Source organism: Quercus robur, chromosome 3 (genome assembly GCF_932294415.1).
Source record: "Quercus robur chromosome 3, dhQueRobu3.1, whole genome shotgun sequence".
Classification (NCBI taxonomy): Eukaryota; Viridiplantae; Streptophyta; class Magnoliopsida; order Fagales; family Fagaceae; genus Quercus; species Quercus robur.
In genome coordinates this window covers 1,905,740-1,926,563 of record NC_065536.1, presented here as the reverse complement: position 1 = coordinate 1,926,563, position 20,824 = coordinate 1,905,740, and the positions used below count along the sequence as shown (strand labels likewise).

Genomic DNA, 20,824 nt, shown 5'->3' with positions numbered 1-20,824 from the left:
TTTCACAAAAAAAAGGAAAAAAAAAGACCCATTTTTTCTAGGTGCACTATATTTCAACTTACAGTAAATGATCAAATAAAAGTTTCAGAAAAAATTACTGTATTAAAATGTACACGAAACCTTTTAAATTTTCAAGTGACAATTAATGCTTATTACATTGCAATATCAGGGAAGTTCCCGTGTAAACCCAAAAGAAGTCTTTGAACTTTCTAAGAACTATACCGGTCATTACGGTCAAACATTTCACATTTGAGCTTTCCAAATTCCAAGCAAAAATTCTCCTGCGTAAACTGGCCCTTATAAAAGATTCGAGCTTATAGTGAATTCAAGTTTTCTTTTTTAGTAAATAGTGAATTCATTTTGTGAGAATAGCCAATAATAAGCAATAAAGTTTAGAATCACAAAAACTTTTACAAAAATATTTTAAAATTTTGAAATAACCAGTTGTCAATATAGATAATAAAATAATATCAATAATAATAATCCAAATGAAAACCAATAATAATGAAATGAATTTTACTCAGAGTATCATCAAATGATATAAAATAAATAAGAAAAAAGAAGTATAGAATAGCACATAATAAAAATTATCAGGTAAAAAACAAAAAAAAAAAAAAAACCATGACTTGGGGAAGTATGGAATAGTGGAGTCAAGTGGGCCATATAACCGAAGGCAGGCGCCTAAAACGATCAATTGGCTACATCATTTTCCGCCTAACTTTCGTTTAAATATGAAATATCTTTAACGTGGGGCCTCAAACTTTAATCTCCTCTTTGGTCTCTTCTTTCATCAACCAGTTGCCATTTGCTCTTTCAGTACTCGTGTTAAACAAACAAATTTCCATTTCCATCTTCTAATTATGGCTTGGGCTCTTGTTTCTGCTATCAAGGACCAGCTTAGTTCTTTCATTACTTCAGAGTTCACGTCAATTGCTAATGTCAAGGGAGAAGTCCAGAAGCTTGAAAGCAAATTCCACACCATCCAGGCAATGCTCAATGATGCAGAGAAACGGCAAGTGAAGGAGGAAGCTGTGAATATTTGGTTATATAAGCTCAAAGACGTATCCTACCAGATGGACGACGTGTTGGATAAGTGGAACACTGCCATGATCAAAGCCGAGATTGAGAAACAACAAAAAGATGAAGAAGAAAAAGCTGAAACTAGTGCTGCTAAGAAGAGGAAGGTATGGCCCCCTATCTCAATTCCTAATCTTTTTCAGCATCGTGATATTGCTCATAAGATAAAAGACCTTAACGAAAAATTAGATGAGATTGACAGAGAGGGAGAGATGTACGAGTTTGTATTGACTAGGGGAAATGAAGAAGTAGTTGAGAGACCAAGAACAACTTCCTTTGTTGATGTGTCTAAAATTTTTGGTCGTGATAAAGTCAAGGATGATCTAGTGAGAAGCCTATTGGGCAAAGGTAGTGAAGAAGAAATAAACCCCCATGTTATCTCTTTAGTGGGCATGGGTGGTATTGGAAAAACTACACTTGCCCAACTTGTCTATAATCATCATGAAGTAAAGGTTCATTTTGAAAAAAAATTGTGGGTTTGTGTTTCTGATCCTTTCGATCAGTGTAGGGTTGCCAAAGCAATCGTTCAAGCTTTTGGAGGTGGTGACTCCAACATTACTGAATTGCAAAGTCTATTAGAAAAAATATGTGAACTGATTGAGGGGAGAAAGATTTTTCTTGTCTTTGATGATGTGTGGACTGAAGACTTCACATCATGGGAGCCATTTAGACTTGCACTACAAAATGGTGCCCCTGGTAGTAGAATTATAGTCACCACACGTAAAAGAAGAGTTGCAGAGATGATGGAAAGTGCGAGCATTATCAATCTGGAGGAATTGTCTGAGGAAGATTGTTGGTCAGTTTTTAGTAAATTAGCGTTTTGTGATAAGAATTTTGAGGAGTGTAAGCAAATAGAAGACATTGGTAGGAAAATTGCGAAGAAGTGTAAAGGCTTGCCACTTGCTGCAAAGACTCTAGGAAGTTTAATGCGCTTCAAGAAAAGTAGAGAAGAATGGGAAATTGTTTTGTGTAGTAGTATGTGGGAATTCGAAGATGTTGAAAGAGGTCTTTTTGCGCCATTATTACTAAGTTATTATGATTTGTCCTCACCATTGAAACAATGTTTCTTATGTTGTGGTGTCTTTCCAAAAGATTATGGCTTTTCTAGTGATGAGTTGGTATTTATGTGGATGGCACTAGGATATATCAAGCCAAGGGCAAATATGGAGATGGAAATTATTGCAAGAGAATACTTTGAAAATTTAGCCATACGATCTTTCTTCCAAGATTTTGTTAAAGAAGAGGATGATGACAAGATAAAATATTGCAAAATGCATGACATAGTGCATGACTTTGTGCAATTAATGTCAAAAAATGAATGCTTCACAATTAATAGTGACATAAGCTTGGGAGTAGATTATAAAAATGCCCGCCATTTGCAATTAGAACTTTTGAAAAATGCCAAATTTCCTGAGTCCATTTATAGTGCAAAAACTTTACGCACCCTCATTTTTGAACTTCAAGGTAGTTATAACTTATCTACTTTATCCCAACATTTTAGATGTTTACGGGTATTAACTTTGTGTTATGAATATCCTAGTATGTTAAGGGAACTTCCAAATGCAGTGGGAAATTTCATACATTTGAGGTATCTCTATTTAGTCAATTATTGTGGAGATGCATTGCCTGAAACCATTTGTAATCTTTGTAATTTACAAATTTTGCATATTGATTTAGTTGGTGGGTTCCAAAAATTGCCACAGGGGATGGATAAATTAATTAACCTAAGACATTTTAAGTTGGATTGCAACATTGCTAGGTATCCAAATATAAATTTTCCAAGAGGGTTTGGGAGATTGACTTCTCTTAGAACATTAAACCATTTCAACGTAAATGGTGAGGATGATAGTGAAAGATGTAAATTGGGAGAATTAAGAAATTTGAACCATCTTCAAGGGACTCTTCAAATAAATGGGTTGGGGAAGGAGGTAGATCAATGTGAGGCCATGAATGCACAACTAAAGAAGAAGATAAACGTTCGTACTTTGAAGCTATGGTTTCACCTAGATGAATGGGATCCTAAGGAAATAACAAGGGGGATGGATGCATTAGTTTTGAATGCCTTAGAGCCACCTCCTAACTTGGAAGATTTAAGCATTCTTTACTACAAGGGACCGACATTGTCTCCTTGGATGGTGTCCTTGACCAATTTGAAAAAACTTTATTTTGAGGGTTTACTTATAGAGCATTTGCCTCCTTTGGGGAAACTTCCGGCCCTCACATCATTGACAATAAGGATGATTAATAGATTGAAAAAGTTAGGGGTTGAATTTATGGGAATAGAAGAATCCGAAAAGGAGAAAGACGATATATCAATAACGCTATTCCCAAATTTGATAACTCTCAAATTTTACAAATTAAGAGAGTGGGAAGAATGGAATGAGAATGGAGGAGAAGAAGAAGAAGACTGTACTAGAAGATTTGTTATAATGCCACGTCTTCAACATTTGAGTATTGAAAATTGCCCAAAGTTAAAGTCCCTGCCGAACTTCCTTTGTACAACTCCATTACAGCATTTGGAGATCTATCATTGTCAAATTTTGGAGGAATGGTGCAAAAGAGGGACAGGAGAGGAATGGCCCAAGATTTCCCACATCCCTAACATCAACTTTGATCCATTATATGGGGTAACTTCTTTTCTGACGCTTCTTCTTCTTCTCCTTGGTCTTCTTATTTTATTTTGCAATATATCAATATTAAATTAATAAAAATGTTATTTTTCTCCCAAAATTTCCCACTGGGAAAAAAAAAAAAAACGCTAGTTGATGAATTTATCTGGTTCTCAGTCATTTGAATTAGGCGATTTATTGTTTAGATTGGGTTATTTTGTGATTCATCTAAAATTGCTTAATAAATATCCAAATGAATATCTTTAAAAATCTCATTCATTTGCATATGTATTGATAGAAAACAGCTCCAATGTCTACCTCTTTCTATTTCATTTACGGTTTTCCTCATTTTCTTGAATTAAAATGGTTCCCGTGATCTCCCATCTTGCGCATCTTCTTTTATTTTGCTAAATATATCTATTAATATTCTAATTGACTGCCAACCAGTCCCACAGATAAAAAATTTAATAACTGTCATTTGATTCTAAGTAGTTTGAATTAGAGCCCATTTGGATAGGCTATTTTAAAAGCCTTAACGTGTGTTTTTATTAAAAACGCAAATACGTGTGCATTTGGTACTGTGATTTCACTAGAAATTACATTCTTTCAAACGCAAAATATCACGTTTTGAAACTAGAGTTCCAGCCAACTTTTTGAAAATGGCACTTAAAACACAATCTCATAATACTTTTTAAGGCTTGAATACTTGATATACCCTCACGCATTTGCTAAATGACAAAATCACCGGCCAGCAAATAACCTCACCTCCCTGATTTTCCAGCGGCTACATGTAGCTGAAGGTCTCTCGCGAATGCTGGATCGGCAATGGAGAATGTTGACACGACAAAAAAGAGCTCAATCATTGCAATATTGAAAATGGAAATAAGAGAGCACCACTCACAAGAACAACATGTACGTCCCCTTGCTCTTTTTTCCATGTTTACAATAACAAGCTGTCTGTATGAAGGAAATCTCTAGTTTCTCTCTCTCTCTGCTATCTCTTTTTCACTTTCATTATTTGTGATTGATATTAGCTTTGGGGAAAGAGAAAGTAATTGGGGTTATTTTAATTTAGTTTTTTCTTTTGATAATAATACTTTTTTTATTTAAAGAAAAGGCTAGAGGGGAAGTGAATATTATTATTATTATTATTATTTTCATGAGGTACTTCAAATATGATAGAATAATATCATCAGAATTAAGTCTTTTCCAGTCCTTTTTGGTAATTTGCACCAAAACAACAGTTTTAGACTAAGCGAATTTGGCAAAAATTATTTTTGCCAATATATTTTACTATTCAGCTTATTTTTGCTACTATTCATGGCCCTACTGCACTTTTTGATGGGTCCCACTATACTATTTTAACTAACTTTTACCTTTATCTACAATACTTTCAACAAAAATTTTCATTTTCAGCAAAATAAGCAGATCTCAAATAGACCCTAATACTATACACAAATTTTACCAAACGTTCTAATATAATTTTTAAAATTGTGTTTTCCAAATGCACATTTTAAAAACGCTATTTTTAAAAATGCTCATTTTCAAACAGCTTTGTATTTTGCCATATTCACATTACTAGCAAAGCATGTGGTTGCTTATATTCAGTTATCTTGTGATATATCTAAAATTGTTTAGACTAATAAAAAATGATCACAACAACAAATCATGCTCATTTGCTCTCACTAATTTCCTTCAATTTGAAACATGTACTTATGTAATTCTTAATTCTTAGCTCATGTAAATTTTGAAGTAGTACTGTCTTGTGTCATACTAAATACCAATTTATGTTTTCCACTAGTAAGCTTCAAGCTCTAGTTTTTGGCCCACTATCCATGGATTTGAGTCTAGAAAAGTTCAAAATATTTGTTATAATTTGAATAGAATTGATAATCAAGATAGTGGCATGATCATTTTCATGGTGCTAGTTAATTTCCTCTGCATGTTTTTTTTTTTTTTTTTGATATGATCCTTTGCTTGTTAAATGCTCATTTGGAAGTGCTGATGTGGTACTATTTGTTTGATATTATTTGTTGATCGTATGCAATGCATATTCAGGTTGTAGTTTTCTAGTTCCCCAATGTGTCAATGGTTGAAAGGTGCTGGTCTCTTCACAAACATTGTTGTTGTGAGTTTATTCAATTTTACAAGTAAGAAATAAATTTCAAGCAAAATATTATGATATTGATTTATAGATTTTTTTTTTTTGGGTATAAAAGACAAGAAATTCCCCCTTTTCAGTGTTCATAAATTTAGCTACAAGTTCAGATTTTTGGATGATGATGGTGAAAAATTATTTGCGATTGTGCATGTGTTAGCAAAGTTCAGCTACGGCTTGATTCGGCATTGCAATTCTGATCTAGTCATGGGTAACACCTTCTTCTTCATCTTCTTCTTTTATTTAACCAAAATTACAATTTAATTATCCTACTCATTTCTCACAAATTCCCTCAAAAAGATAATAATAAAAACTTTGGTAGATTAAATTTAAGATTTTGGCCAAACTCACAAAGACACTAACATGAATGATTCAATCTGGTATGCCTACTATATGCAGCTTAACTAGAATGGGTGAATGGGTGGAATATTCTCTATTTGAAGAGAAAAGAAAAAAAAAATAATACCTGAATGAATGTTACTAAAATTTTAACTTGACATATTGGCTTTCTTTTGTAGTCAATCTAAGTTAGACACATGAAATGAAATCTATGTAACACTAGTCTCAAGAAGAGAGAGGGGGGGCCTCAAGGCTTTGAAATAAATTTGTTAATTATCAAGTTCGAAAGTTATAGGGTTAGGTAATTGCTATTTATCAAGTTATAAAGAAATATCATATGCTTATTTCTTAGTTTAGAGTCTGAAGTATTTCATTACATGAAAAAGTGTGAAGTACAGGAGGCCCGTTACTAGTAGGAAAGAAGAAGAAACTACATATACCTTGGCTTTGTTAATTTGATCATTTACTCCTCTACTGTAAGGTATATCAATATTTTCTTCTTAATCATCTGTCTGTTTTTTCTTATTATTTTGTCCATCTTTGATAGTCTCATGCTAAATATTTAATTCTTTTTTGCCTCATTTGAACCAAACATCTTATTCAAATATCTAGGGATGCACATTTGTCATGAATCAAATTTTCAAGCATGGATGCTCATTTGAGAAAGGGCCACAGAAGCAAGTCCTCTATCATTTCATAATGGAAGCAAGGATGTGCATCATGGAACATATCATGTGCAATCAATATTATATGGAGGTAGATGAAAGGTGAGTTTGGTAATTGACTAGTTTTCAACTCATAATTTCTGGCCTTATGTTTTAGGTTTGAAATTTGTTTGCTAATTTTCATGGTTTAGTGTTATACATTTAGGAGTTTGATGAATGCAAAAGTGTGCGGATTTCATGTCTTAGTGATTGAAGAGTTTCATGTCATGGAAGAGGGGGAAGAGTGCAATGTTACCACCAGGAATGGAGGGGATGAGATGATAAATTCTTGCTTTTCTTTTTACCATTGCTAGTCGCCCAATTTGGAATGACATTCAAAAATGGAAATACCTGAATTAGTCACCAATATGAGCAAGGAAAAAAGAAGAAGAAGAAGGCAATGAAGCCATATTTCTATTGTTTGCTCTATGCAGTTCAATTCTGATTCACCTATAGGTAATTTTATATTCTTCTTTTTTTCTTTTGATGCTATTGCATTTGCTTTCCAATCCATGCCCAACTACTTTTATTTCCATCCCTTTATGGCCTGGGAATGTTTTGGTCCCATTCAATCAGAACATCATGCAAAATATTCTTTCCTCATTTGGTTTTATTTGTTAGGACATATGTGATTCACTTGTTAATTCACTTGTTAGGAACATATATCACTACTTTATGTAATTGGTTAATCCTTTGACAAAACGCACTTTACTTGTATTTAGGTAGATCTAGGATGTGTTTAATACTTCAAGAAACTTTGTTTCATGATCAAGTGTTAAAGCCATATGAGTCTGTCCAAGAAACAAGCTGAAGAAGTGCCTGTCATTAAAGCTCAACAGCTAGTCATTTATCGAGCTTGAGAAGCTGTTCCAGCCCCGTGGCTCGACAGCAACTCGACAAATATGCATCTGTCGAGGTTTATGAAAAACAGATTTTCAGTAATGTTTTGACTCTAATCCATGATTATGTGTTTGGGCTTTCTTTTCTCACAACCCTAGACATGTAAAAGAATTATTTTAAGGGCCGTCAAAGGTGACACAAGTTGCACAAGTGTTGAGCAAAGTTTGTTCAAGCAAATTGTGACCGAAAATAGAATTTGCCCTAATTCATTGTTCTTGTGTAGAAGTTGCTGTGTTTGTGCACCGTAGGGTTTTGTGACCAGGCATGTTCTGGATCTTTATCGTGGATGAACTGAAGAACTTTGCAGCCAACAACCTTCTCTAGTTGGTAATTGAAGTCGCGTATTGGGATCCGCATAATTGGTTAGTCACGTCCTAGGAGCCGTGCATCAAAAGGAGAAATTGTCACTACAGAACAAGTCCAATTGGGTATTGGGGTAAGGGTTCAACTGTAGGTTGGTATAAGGTACTGAGATTTCTTTGCTTGTAACTGCTTGTTGTGATAATCGTGGAATTTCGGGAGTGGTGACCTTAAAATCACCCGGTGGGGTTTTTGCCATGTTAGTTTTCCCCATTCGTAAACAAATCATCGTGTCAATATATTTTCCGTTACACTTAGTTTAATTGGTGATTTGTTTGTGTTATCATGCGTTTGCATGTTAATTTGATTAATTAATAAACTTGGCTAATCAATCAATTAATTCCTTACAAGGGGTCAATTCGTTTTTGGCCTATCATTATTTAATCTTAACATCAGGCGAAAGGCTTCATGTACAAAAGCCCCATTACATATATAAAAAAAATGGTTCAAATGCCCCGTTATCACTTCAAAGATGTTGCAAACAAGCTTAACCTTTGATCATGTTTTCTTTAATAGTCCATTTGATTTGGTTACATATGAAAAGAAACAAGTTTAATTTTCAAATAACACCTTTACTTAGCCTGCCATCTACAATTTTGAATGCTTGAATCCTCTTTTCATTCAAAGAGGGAAGCAACAAAAGCTCAAACCCATCGCTCAATCCCTTTTTCATTCATCTAGTCTTAATGTTTATGTACTTGCTATTTATCAAGTTCTTATGTCAAATATTTTGTGTTTTTTCTTTGTCTTAGAGGCGGATGTGTTTCATGGAATGGAAGAGTGCAAAGTTGGGGAAGCCACTAGCAAGTAGATATGAAGATATTACCTATACTTTGGATCAAGTAACAATCACAGAACAACGTTCTTGGTAGTAAATCAAATTCTTTATTGGTTTGTTGCAACTTCTTTGCTTTCTTATTTCCATTTGTCTAACTTAAGGAGTTTCCTCCACAGTTTGGTTTATTTCCTTCAAGATGTAGGAAACCATATCAAGAGTACAAGTCTGATTTATTTGGCCTGTGGCTAAAATCTAAAATGAAGATATTGCTTAAATAGAAAATTTGCTTCCTTACATCAATGCAAGGTATATGATTTAATTATTATTGGTTTTTTAGCACTTTTAAATTAGCCTGCAAAGGCACTTGAGCTTAGCCTGATGTCTTTTCTATCTAATAAAAGAATGTTCCTTAAAGCTGGCATGTAATCTCATATTGATTCGTTTGGAAGAAATTAATTATAACTTGGAGCATTGTATATTTTCTAAGACAATTTTTCATTGCAAACTGCTCCAGTATATTTGTTTAATAAATTTTCATTTGCATCTACATCAGTTTTTTTTAATGGCAGTAGACATAGCTCAAGAGCGGCTTGCCGGCTTTTGTGGTTTATGAGGTAATGTAACTTGTGTACCATTTTATTGGTTTTTTTTTGTTTTTTGTTTTTTTGTTTGTTTTTTTTTTTTTAATTTTTTTATTGATTTAAAAGTGGAGTTTTTAAGTTCCCTAATTTTGAAAAGACTAGACAATTTGATATCAAGAAGAATTTGCTAGAAAATTATAATTTATATGTTTGAAACTTGTGTTAAACAGTATTCATCTCTGTAGGAAATTTGAAGTAACCTCAAAAGCTTTTGCTGTGCGGCTACAACTCCTAAAATCATTGACAATGTCATATCTAGCTCATCTTCTAGTATAATCTTTGTTTAAATCTCAAAAAAAATCTTCTTCTGTTTGTCATTCATGTTTTCAAATCTTAGACAAAGTACTCTAGTTGTTACAAATAGCATTCGACCAATAGATTAACATATACCTTGTGGGTAGATTATTTCTGATGGACAAGGAAGATAAGATCAATCTCAAAGAAGAAACCCCATCAAGGACATCAAGAATTCAGTTGAGGAAGGAAATGAGCATGATCTTGACACCACCACTTGCAAAGGAAATCGAGGAAGATGTTGCCTCCCAAATATATTATATGGTATATTTTTCATTTAACTTCCATTTTTCTTGTTTGATTGTCAAATCTATACTTATTGCTACTTCTCATTTGAATAGTTTCTGATTGCTCTGTTTTGTTGTAGGAATTAGGATTATATTTTCTAGATTATTTTTATCCTTCTCATATTGCTTATGAGTTAAATAAGTTGCAAGGCATAGTACTAAAGTTTACTGTAGGAATTAGCACTTTGCTCCTGGAGTCTGTCCTAATAGTCACCTTTTTTATTTTGAAAAAAAAAAAAAAAAATCATTCTAACTACTATTTTGATTGCTCGTGATGCTCATCCCCTGTTTGTTGCATAGACTTGTGATTAAAAGTAGTATTATTCTAATCATTAAGAAAATTATGCCTTCTTTCCAAACTTCTTATTTCTAATGATGTTTGTTACCCTGAATAAGCCCTTAATCCCAGCTACTAGAGAACATTCCTTGCTTTGCAATAGACCTCTGAGGACAGAGAAAGGATGTTCGGTGAGTGCTTGGGGATGCGAGCAAGGATTTTGAACTGCCAAGGGAAGTAAGTTATTCCTTTTTACTTACTTATATTGCCAATGACCAAATTTTCTCGAATTTGTCCTTCATTATTCTTCTGTTGACATTATAGGTTCTCTGTCTGGCATGCAACTATTTAGTTTCTTATAGCTTTCTCTACATTAATTTGTTGGGTATGGTTGTCACTCATGATCCACATCACAGAAGAAGCTCATTAATCTAGTAGCCAGCGAGTATTTGAAGTTATAAGCATGGAGAATGGTGTAGTGTGCTACATTATTGAGTTTTACAGTGATGAAGATCTTTTGACCTCAGATTTCATATATTGAGGCCTTAATGTTATCTATTTTCTCCTCAACATCAGGGTTATCATGTTGAAGGTTTGCATTTTTCTTTCCTTTGTTTTTTTTAACTTCTCATAATTAAGGTGCTTTTCTGTTAGCTTTTCAAAGTTATCTAGGAGGTATATTTGTGTGTTTAATCATCATTATGTAGTTCTATATGATTCCAATAAAATTACTCAACATCATTCCACCATGTGGTTATCTAAGTTTTAAATCATAGTAACAAAATGGAAGTTACTGGGGGATTAAGAGGTCTAGTCAAAGCTTACATTTTCCATATTGTTGTTTTTCAATTGCTGAGTTTATCTCAGCGCACACTGTTTGGAATTTTGCTAAATATTTTTGGTTTGCCTGGCATCAATTTAATATAATGCTACAATGTAATAATGGTTATGTCCAGCGCACACAGAAATTTACCACGATATTCAGTGTGGTGTGCTGATTGAGAATTTGCTAGAATTTGTGGGTGGGAAATCAGAACACCATATTGATCTTGGGATGGGTTTGAGCTTAAGACTATAATTACCCTTTTCTAAAATAAGGAAATAGAAGAGAAGTTTGTTGAATATTTTCAATTGACAGAATCATTTTCATGTCAGTAAAAAAATTTCGTTGGATTTTCTGTAATAAACCTGTTGTTGAAATTTTTTATTTCTCAAGCTTTGTTTTTGTATTTTTTGCCCTTTGTCCTGAAGCTGTGAGCTTCTTTGTTGAACTTATGCAATCTAAACATATTGGATGAGCATAGCTAATGTTGGTGAAAATCATTAAGCAATGATGCACCTCATAGAGCCATGTTTTTCATTCTGGTGTGAGATAACTAATTGAAAAGGCTCCATATTCAGAATGCAAAAGTTCTATATATCAAAGCAACAAAGCTCTGTTCTCTTCTCCCCTGTTAATAATATAAAGTAAGAGAAAAAGACTGAATAGTTTGTATATTGATGTGTGTATAATAATGTACAATAGAAAGGCTTATATAGGCTAGGTATGTGTGCAGTACAAGTAATAGGAGTAAACTACAAGTACAGTATACTGGGCTAAGCCCAATGAGCTAAACTAGTCTTAGCTATACACTAACATCCCCCCTCAAACTCGAGGTGGCAAGGAAGAAGCCAACTGGAGTTTGGATATAAGATCTCGAAGATGACCAGGCGGGTGAGTCTTGGTGAAGATATCAGCAGGCTGGTTAGTAGAGGAGATGGAGAACAGCTTGAGATTTCCTTTCTTGAGATGCTGGCGAGTGATGTGGCAGTCGATCTCAATGTGCTTGGTGCATTCATGGAAGACATCATTATGAGCAATGTAGATAGCACTACGATTGTCACAATAAAGAGGAGTTGCAGTGGGCTGTGGAGCATCCATGTTAGCCAAGAGCCAGCGAAGCTAGACAAGCTCGCAAGTGGTGTCGGCAAGGGCACGATACTCAGCCTTAGTACTGGAACGGGAAACCACATCTTGCTTCTTACTACATCACAAGATAAGAGAAGTACCTAACAAGAAACAGAAACCTGTGATAGAGCATCGATCAGTCAAATCACCTACCCAATCAGCATTTGAATAAGCATGAAGCTCAAGAGAAGATCGAGAGGAGTAATGAAAACCATGATAAAGTGTGCCTTTGACATATCGGAGAATCCGAAGAATAGCAGCATAGTGGACAGAACAAGGGACACCCATGAACTTACTAACCATACCCACGGCTTGTGAAATATCTGGATGAGTAACAGTAAGATAGATCAAACTGCCAATCAACTGACTATAGCGAGTAGCATCGGATATAGGTTCACCATCTAAGGGTATGAGCTTTGCATTGTATTCTAAAGGAGTGGAAATAGTCTTGTTGTCGGTGATACCAACTTTGGAGAGAAGATCATAAGTATATTTAGCCTGGGAAAGATAGTATCCATTAGAGGATGAGGTAACCTCAAGCCCAAGAAAATAGCTGAGAGTGCCCAGATCTTTCATCTCAAAATGCTGACTAAGGAAGTGCTGAAGAGAGTGGATACCTGTAGAATTATCTCCAGTAGTAATCATATCATCAACATAAAAAAGAATAAGAGTGATACCAGCAGAGGATCTTCAGACAAAGAGAGCAGTGTCATAAGGACTCGAAGTGAAACCCTGCTGAGCAACAACTAAGCTAAATTTTTCAAACCAAACTCGAGGAGCCTGCTTGAGGCCATAAAGAGCACGACGAAGGCGGCAAACTTGACTGCCTGAGTGTGGATAGCCAGGGGGTGGTTGCATGTACACTTCTTCATGGAGGTCTCCATTGAGGAAAGCATTCTTCACATCCATTTGATAAAGAGGCCAATGAAGAACAGCAGCCACAGCAATGAGACACCTAACAGATGTAAGACGAGCAACAGGAGCAAATGTTTCCTCATAGTCAATACCATACTCCTGAGTAAAGCCCTTGGCAACTAGGCGAGCCTTGTATCGTTCAACAGATCCATTAGCCTTGGTCTTGATCTTGTAAACCCACCTACAACCTACTACAGACTGACTAGGAGGCAAATCAACTATATCCCAAGTGTGATTCTTATGAAGGGCATCAAATTCTTCGTTCATAGCTTGCTGTCAAAGAGAGTCAGTATGGGCCTCATGATAGGTGTGAGGTTCATAGAGGGTGGTAAGAGCAAAAGAGCAGTGATAATTAGTGAGATAAGGGGAAGGAATGCTTACCTGAGTGGAACGACGAAGTTCAGGACCAACAGGAGACTCAGGAGAGGATAGTGCCACAAGATCCAAGACAGGCGGGTCATATACCGAGGACAAAATCGGAGATGAGTCGTCTGGAGAGGTAGCCAATGTTGAAGAATCCTCCACAAGTTCAGGATAGAGAGGGAGGAAAAGATCAGTAAAAATAGGAAATTCTGAGGAAGAGGATGCAAGAAACTGCTGAAGACTCGTGAAGGGACGATGTTCCCAAAACTCAACATGACGGGAGACACGAAGACGATGAGAAATGGGATTATAGTAGCAAAACCCTTTTTGAGATACACCATAACCAAGGAAACAATAGAGACGAGTACGAGGCTGAAGCTTTGTTCGTTCATGAGGAGGAAGAGAGACAAAGCAAGCACAACCAAAAACCCGAAGAGAGGAGTAGTCAGGAGTTTGACCATAGAGAAGCTCAAATGGTGATTTGTTGTGTGTAGTTGGTGAAGGAATACGATTAATGGTGTACACAGCAGTGAGTGCGGCCTCACCCCAAAAGTGCTTAGGAAGAGAGGCAAAAATGAGAAGGGTGCGGACAACATCAAGAATGTGACGATGTTTTCGTTTTGCACTACCATTTTGTTGAGAGGTGTAAGGACAAGACCACTGAGGAAGGGTACCATAACTGTCTAAAAAGGATAGGAAAGATTTATCATTATATTCTTGAGCACTATCTGATCGAAAGACTTTAACGATGCGATTGAATTGTGTTTCAATCATTTTATGAAATGTTTGGTAAATAGACACAAGTTCAGATCTATAGTGAAGTAGATAAATCCAAGTATATCGAGAAAAATCATCCACAAATATAACAAAATATTTAGATCCCTCTTCAATGGGAACAGGTGCAGGACCCCAAATATCAGAATGTATAAGATCAAAAGGGGTAAAAGAAAAGGAGTCACTTTTATTAAAGGACAATTTTGTTTGTTTGCCAAAATGATAGGAAGTACAATCAAAATTTTGAGACTGAACCGAACCTAAATGACCTTGAGAAGCTAACAACTGAAGACAAGATAAGGATGGATGACCAAGATGAGCATGCCATAAATCAGGTGAAGAGGTGGCAGTGGTAATAGTTGCAGAAACAACTTGTGAAGGAATCTTCAAGTCATGAACCTCAAACATGTGACCAACCTTACGGTCTGTCCCAAGCACTTGACCCGTCCAGGGATCTGCACATCCACACCATGATTAGTAAATAGAAGATCTACGCCTAATTCACAAAGTTGGCCAATAGAAAGCAAATTGATGGATAACTTTGGAATATGAAAAGTATCACTAAGGGATAAACAATGAGAAGAGATTGTTCCTTTATGACTAACAGGCATAGGAGTTCCATCAGTAGTGTAAATGGTGATTGGATGTTCTAAGGGTGCCTTATTAGAAAATTGGGATTCATCAGGAGTCATATGGTTACAACATGCAGTATCAAAAAACCAAGGTTGTTTACTTGAGGTGACATAAAGGGCAGTGGAAGTGTAGGATAAAACCTGTTGAACAACTGTCTTAATATCAACTGTAGTAAGTGAAGAAGCCAAAGATGGACCGGTAGGAACCGATGGATCTAAAGGACATACAACAACTGCCCGAGGAAGAGAAGCTTTATTATGCTCTTGCACAAATTTTTGTAGTCTCTGACAAACAGAGATGTCATGGCCTTTGGTATTGCAAAACTCGCAGTGAGTACCTTTGGAAGATTGAGAGTTGGGACGCCCAGAGTTTATTTGTGGAGGAGCAGTGAATGCAGCAATGGGAGGCTGTGGAGAAGGTGTAGCCAATACATGATCAGATGATGACATGTGATGAGTAGGCCAATGGTTCTCCTCAGAAATGAGCTCCTTGAGTGCAGCAGGGGGGATGTTAGTGTATGTAGCAATGGGAGGTTGTGGAGAGGGTGTAGCCAATACATGATTAGATGATGACATGTGATGAGTAGGCCGACGGTTCTCCTCAGAAATGAGCTCCTTGACTGCAGCATCAAGAGAAGGAATAGGAAATCGGCTAAGCAAAGAAGCCCTAGTAGGAATAGGAAATCGGCAAAGAAATGAGCTCCTCATGTAAACCCATTATGAAGTGCATAAATTTACGGCGATCCCGATATTTGACAAAGAGCTCAATGTCCTTAGAACACACTAGTGGAGGATCTGCAGCAGAGAGTTGTTCCCACATAGTAGAAGTTTGAGAATAAAAATCAGAAATAGACTGCCCTGTCTCTTGGCGCATTGGATAAAACTTTGATTCAATATGGAACTCCAAGCTTGAATCATTAGTGCAATTATAGCGATCGGCCATAAATTTCCAAGCAATCTCACTAATCTCAAGACAAGGAAGAAGATTATGAATGGAAGGAATAGAGGTATTGATAAACCAAGACAAGATCTTACTCTGAATACTCTCCCATTCCTTTAGGCATTCTTCATAATCATCCACTGTAACAGCAGTCTTGGATGCATCTTCAGCAGTTGTGGCTTTGGACTTAGGGTTTGGTATTGGCTTAGGAATTGAACTAGTCACATATCTCCACAATTTACGACCCTTGAGAAAAACAGTCATATTCTGAGACCACGCATGATAGCTAGTAGGACCATCCAACATAATAGTGATAGGACGTATGATATCTCGTTCATTTTGTTAAGCCATAATGAAGAAAATGACCAAAAAGTAAGATTTAGAGACCTCAAATGTAGAAACGGAGCTCAAAATCAGAATTTACACGAAAAACTGAGCAAGATAGGTCCTAGTGAAATTTTTTGACTTTGGTCAAAGTCAACGGTTAACGGTCTGGTCAAAGTCAACGGCTCAAGGTGCTGACGTGTGCTGACGTCACTCTAGGGTTGACGTGGCAGGACATGATATGGGGCAGGCGCATGTGGCACGTGGGAGGGCTTGAGGTGCATGATGGCGATGATCCTGGCGCGTGTGAGCGCGTGGTGGCTCGTGACTGAGCGTGGTGGCGCGTGCTCGTGAGGCAAAAACTTCAGCCGGCGCGTGGTGGCGCGTGTGAGGTGGTTTCTGGCCGTTCTTGGTTGGGTTTTGCTCGGGATTGGCTGTTTTGTCACTCTATGCCTTTACTTTGGCTATTGGATGAGCAGAACGATGAGATCCGAGAGTTGCAGGGACTATGGGCGTGACGGCGGTGACTCGCTTTTGATAGTGACTACTAGATGAAAGCGAGGGCAGCGGAAGAACACCAGAGATGTCCACAAGAACCAGAAAGTCAGAGGACTGACTCTGATACCATGTTAACAATATAAAGTAAGAGAAAAAGACTGAATAGTCTGTATATTGATGTGTGTATAATAATGTACAATAGAGAGCCTTATATAGGTTAGGTATGTGTGTAGTACAAGTAATAGGAGTAAACTACAAGTACAGTATACTGAGCTAAGCCCAATGGACTAAACTAGTCTAAGCTATACACTAACATCCCCGAAGCATTGTCCTTGTTTACAAAGTCATGGACATAAAAAGGCTTATAGATGAGGCTCCAATCAACATCCCGAATCCAATATATCAAGCTGTGACACGTGATTATGAAACAACTGGCTTTATCTATATCTGTAAATTCTTCTTTCCATGTTCTTTTGTTGTTTGAATGTGAATGACTAGTTATCAAGTTTGTCATTATAGGGACGTGATTTCAAAAGTACGTAGATTGCTTTTGTTAAGAGGAAAATTTTATTTGTATAATCAATATTTCTTTCAAATTTCAGCTTTATGATCATTAACAACCAAACATAAAATATTGCAGCTAAAAGATGCGCCAGAATCTTAATATTCTTGAATCAACCAGTTTGCTAAAGGTCAAGTCAACAATTTGGCTTTAGAAGCAGGTTGTTTGTATATTAAAATTGTCCGCATGTGCACTTTTTGTGGACCAATAATCAAATAATCAAAAAAGCCTAAATGGCTAGTGCAGCTAATGTATATTCAATTGCTGTAGGTCCTGTTAGCTTGGTTCATGAAGGATTTATGCCTTGAAGTTGATTTGTAATTGTTATATAATCCTTTTGCATCTGAGGAGTTCGTACAGAGATTTAATTGCATCGTAGAGCTTGTAAGTGTAGTGAGAGTTTTGTATACACCAGTTACTTTTTTTTTCATTAGCAGTAGTACTCTTTTTTCATTTATTACTTTAGAGATTTGGGGAATGAGAACCAGATTGGTGTAACAGCATTTCCCTAGAGATAGCGCCAGTTCAAAGAAAATAATTTTGATTTCATTAGCTTTCTAGTTAGGCGTATGTAACTATGTATGTCCCGGTCATATGGAAACAATAATTTCAACACTACATTTCCTTGGTCCCTATCCGAACGTTCCTTAATGTATTGGGCCAATTCCAACCTACTATCTGATCAACTAAATTTTGGTCCACCATAAAAACCCAAATCGAATTTCCACAATCATTCAAACAATCTTTTGAAAATGAGGTGAGGTGAAACATATGTAGCCATTAATTTCAGACGAGTTTAATGATTTTCCGTTAGTAAGTGTCAGATTGGGTTCAAATGTCAGGGACCCATATCATGGAGGACAAGGAAAAAGAAGTAAAAAATATAAAAAAGTTCAAAACCTTGCAGTAAGTGAAGAAATTCATTATTCTTGTCTTGTCATAGACCAAATCAATATGAACTGTAAATTGATGTGAGGAAAGCATGTATTATACAGCACCAGCAACAACTTTTGCAGGAGTATTAATAATAGTAAGGAATATTTTGAGTTTTCATTCATTTTTGCAGGGTATTTCAGGGGGAAAAAAGAAGAAGAAGAGGGTATGAGCATCAATGTTGAAACTTTTATGGCCTTCTGCGGAAATTTTCTATTTTGTTTGTTTTATTGTTGAATCCATAGTTATTGTTGCTTCTCATTTAAACAAGGTGTTTTGTAGCTCTGTTTTATTTTAGGAACTAAAATTATATTTTCCATATTGTTTTCTCGAAGGCAATCCTCTGTTTTTGAGAGGAGCTATTCTTCAACCTTGTGCTTCACACATGGGACTTCATTGCATTGGACCACCTTTAGCATCCGAGTAGTTTTGTAATTGGGATTTTGCATAGGTAGTTGCGAATGAGACATGCACCAATATATTAAACATTTCTGAACAAATTCTTTCTGCACAAACTTTCATAAATATTGGTTTGTATAATCTGTTCCAAGGATTGATAGTCTTCTTGTCAACGTTGGCTACAAGGTACTCTCGTGGGGCCTTGAAGAACAGAATAACTTGAAATTATCATTGTCAACTCCTAAGACATATACCAACATGCATATTCAACCAAATAAAGACTGGAGAGTCACATAAGATATCATATTCATCATGACAAGGTTCACAATGTTGCTTGGAAAATCATAAATCTGTAAGGTGTTTCGACTAAAACTACCGTATGTATTATTTAAATCCTTTCTTTCAAAGCATTTTCTTAATTAATTGCTGTACAATTATAATATTTTCACTCACTCTTCTACCACAGCCAAAGTCTGCTTGGATGGGATTAAAAATGTCATTCAGGAAAGGACACAAATGCTTAGTTAATTTTTCAAACGAATCAAACCACTTTATGAAGAGTGTTGCATAGGCTAATTGGTATGTGACATTGATTCCGGATGAGGGATTTTGGGAATCAGAACCAGATTGGTGTGAACTAGTCCCTAGAGACGGTGCCCTTTAAAACAATAAAATTATGGACACAACAAAAATTTTACAATTTCACATAAATTAACCTACCACCTCACATATTGGTCACCACAATTTGTAATTTAGAATTTTTTTCTAGCTCATGTGTGATGTGATGGACTAATTTGAAATTGTTTATGAATTTTGTTGTGTCCTAGAAAGACTATTAAGAAAATGATTTTGATTTCCTGTAGTTCTAGGTAGGTGTATAACCCGGGCAATTGTACAGAGCAAAATCCAATTCCAAGCCACATTTCCTAGGTCCCATTCCTAACGTTCCTTAATGTGTTGGGCCCAATCCAACCTACAATAGGACCAAGTAAGCTTAAATTTGGTCCACAATACCCAAATTTAAAAGTCCACTATCATTCAAAATAATCTCTAAAAGCTTTGCTTTAGGCTCTATTTTGTGAAATGGGCCTGACGCCCATTTTTCCACAATCGGTAGCAATTCTTTACAATCTCTAACAATAACATTTTCTTGATTAATTGGGCCTACAAAATGCCTAAAATGATCCCCCAGTCTAAGCCTATGTTGAAAATTAGGCGAAGCATATGGGGCCTTCAATTATAGACAGGAGTTTAATGATTTTTCATTATTAGTAAGAGTCAGATTGGGTTATAATGTCCTTTTTTTTTTTTTTTTCTTTTTTTTAACCGTTACAACATTATTCTTATAAAACTCACCATTAATTTCACTTTTTGTTATGGTTTTATTGACTATTGTTTTCTTTTGTTGCTTAAAGTAGAGGATTAGATTTTTATTTTTATTTTTATCAGCTTATTAATTTATTTGCATATATTCTTCCTTTTAAAGACTCACTTTTTCTAGGTTTGCTATATTTTTGTTAACTTTAAGTAAATAATCAAATAAGTTTTTCAATCAATGCTTGCAATATCAAGGAAGTTACTGAGTGAAACAAAAGTCTTTGAATTTTCTAAGAACCATACCGGTCATTATTAGTAAGCCAGATTGAGTTCAAATGTCTTTTTACTTTTACTTTTTTTTAGGGTATCATCATGAAGGACAAAGAAAGAAAAAGAACTATAGTCCAAAATTATTAAAAAAAAAAAAAATTGTTACTCTGTAGTAAGTGGGGAAATTTCATTTTACTTGTCAAATCCTAAGCATACATAGATATAATATTTATTTATTTATTTATATGTTGATTAGTTAAACTTGTGAAGTATTTTGTAACACATTTTCTCTTTAAAAAAATTGTAAATATTAATTAAAGGTACTTATAATATTTTATTTGTTACATATCAATCTATCAATATAAGTCACATCATGGGCTCAAAGCTGCAAAAATCTAATGGCTGAAACATGAACAAAGTTTCTCTCCAAAGAAATTCTTCAAATTTATCATATATCTCTTTTTTGGATGTGAATTTTGAAAATATAACTGTTAAATTTCATGTTTCTAATGTTCTTAACATGCA

At 35.5% G+C, this 20,824-nt stretch overlaps 1 protein-coding gene across 18 annotated transcripts; it reads left to right on the top strand.

Moving 5' to 3' along the window:
- The first annotated feature begins 680 nt into the window (after positions 1 to 680).
- LOC126716634 (putative disease resistance protein RGA3) lies at positions 681 to 18,853 on the top strand. 18 transcript variants are annotated; one of them, XM_050417549.1, is made up of 17 exons: positions 681 to 3,704; positions 4,468 to 4,598; positions 5,745 to 5,836; positions 5,928 to 6,055; positions 6,570 to 6,664; positions 6,796 to 6,950; positions 7,040 to 7,343; positions 8,011 to 8,223; positions 8,900 to 9,015; positions 9,102 to 9,231; positions 9,479 to 9,539; positions 9,968 to 10,124; positions 10,544 to 10,661; positions 10,749 to 11,016; positions 17,459 to 17,540; positions 17,651 to 17,764; positions 18,447 to 18,853. In XM_050417549.1, exons 1-2 carry the CDS (start codon positions 861 to 863, stop codon positions 4,558 to 4,560), a joined length of 2,937 nt encoding a protein of 978 aa, XP_050273506.1. In that variant the 5' UTR covers positions 681 to 860; the 3' UTR covers positions 4,561 to 4,598; positions 5,745 to 5,836; positions 5,928 to 6,055; positions 6,570 to 6,664; positions 6,796 to 6,950; positions 7,040 to 7,343; positions 8,011 to 8,223; positions 8,900 to 9,015; positions 9,102 to 9,231; positions 9,479 to 9,539; positions 9,968 to 10,124; positions 10,544 to 10,661; positions 10,749 to 11,016; positions 17,459 to 17,540; positions 17,651 to 17,764; positions 18,447 to 18,853. The 18 variants fall into 18 exon arrangements, with proteins under 18 accessions (XP_050273506.1, XP_050273504.1, XP_050273501.1 ...); XM_050417547.1 differs by lacking the exon at positions 17,459 to 17,540; XM_050417544.1 differs by having other exon boundaries at positions 17,459 to 17,764.
- The last annotated feature ends 1,971 nt before the right edge of the window (positions 18,854 to 20,824 follow it).

Bases quoted from the DNA above. Each gene is read 5' to 3' on its own strand.
- LOC126716634 (XM_050417558.1), top strand. From the start codon at position 861: ATGGCTTGGGCTCTTGTTTCTGCTATCAAGGACCAGCTTAGTTCTTTC. The intron at 3,705-4,467 runs GTAACTTCTTTT...CTGATTTTCCAG, and splicing joins ACTTTGATCCATTATATGGG to CGGCTACATGTAGCTGAAGG.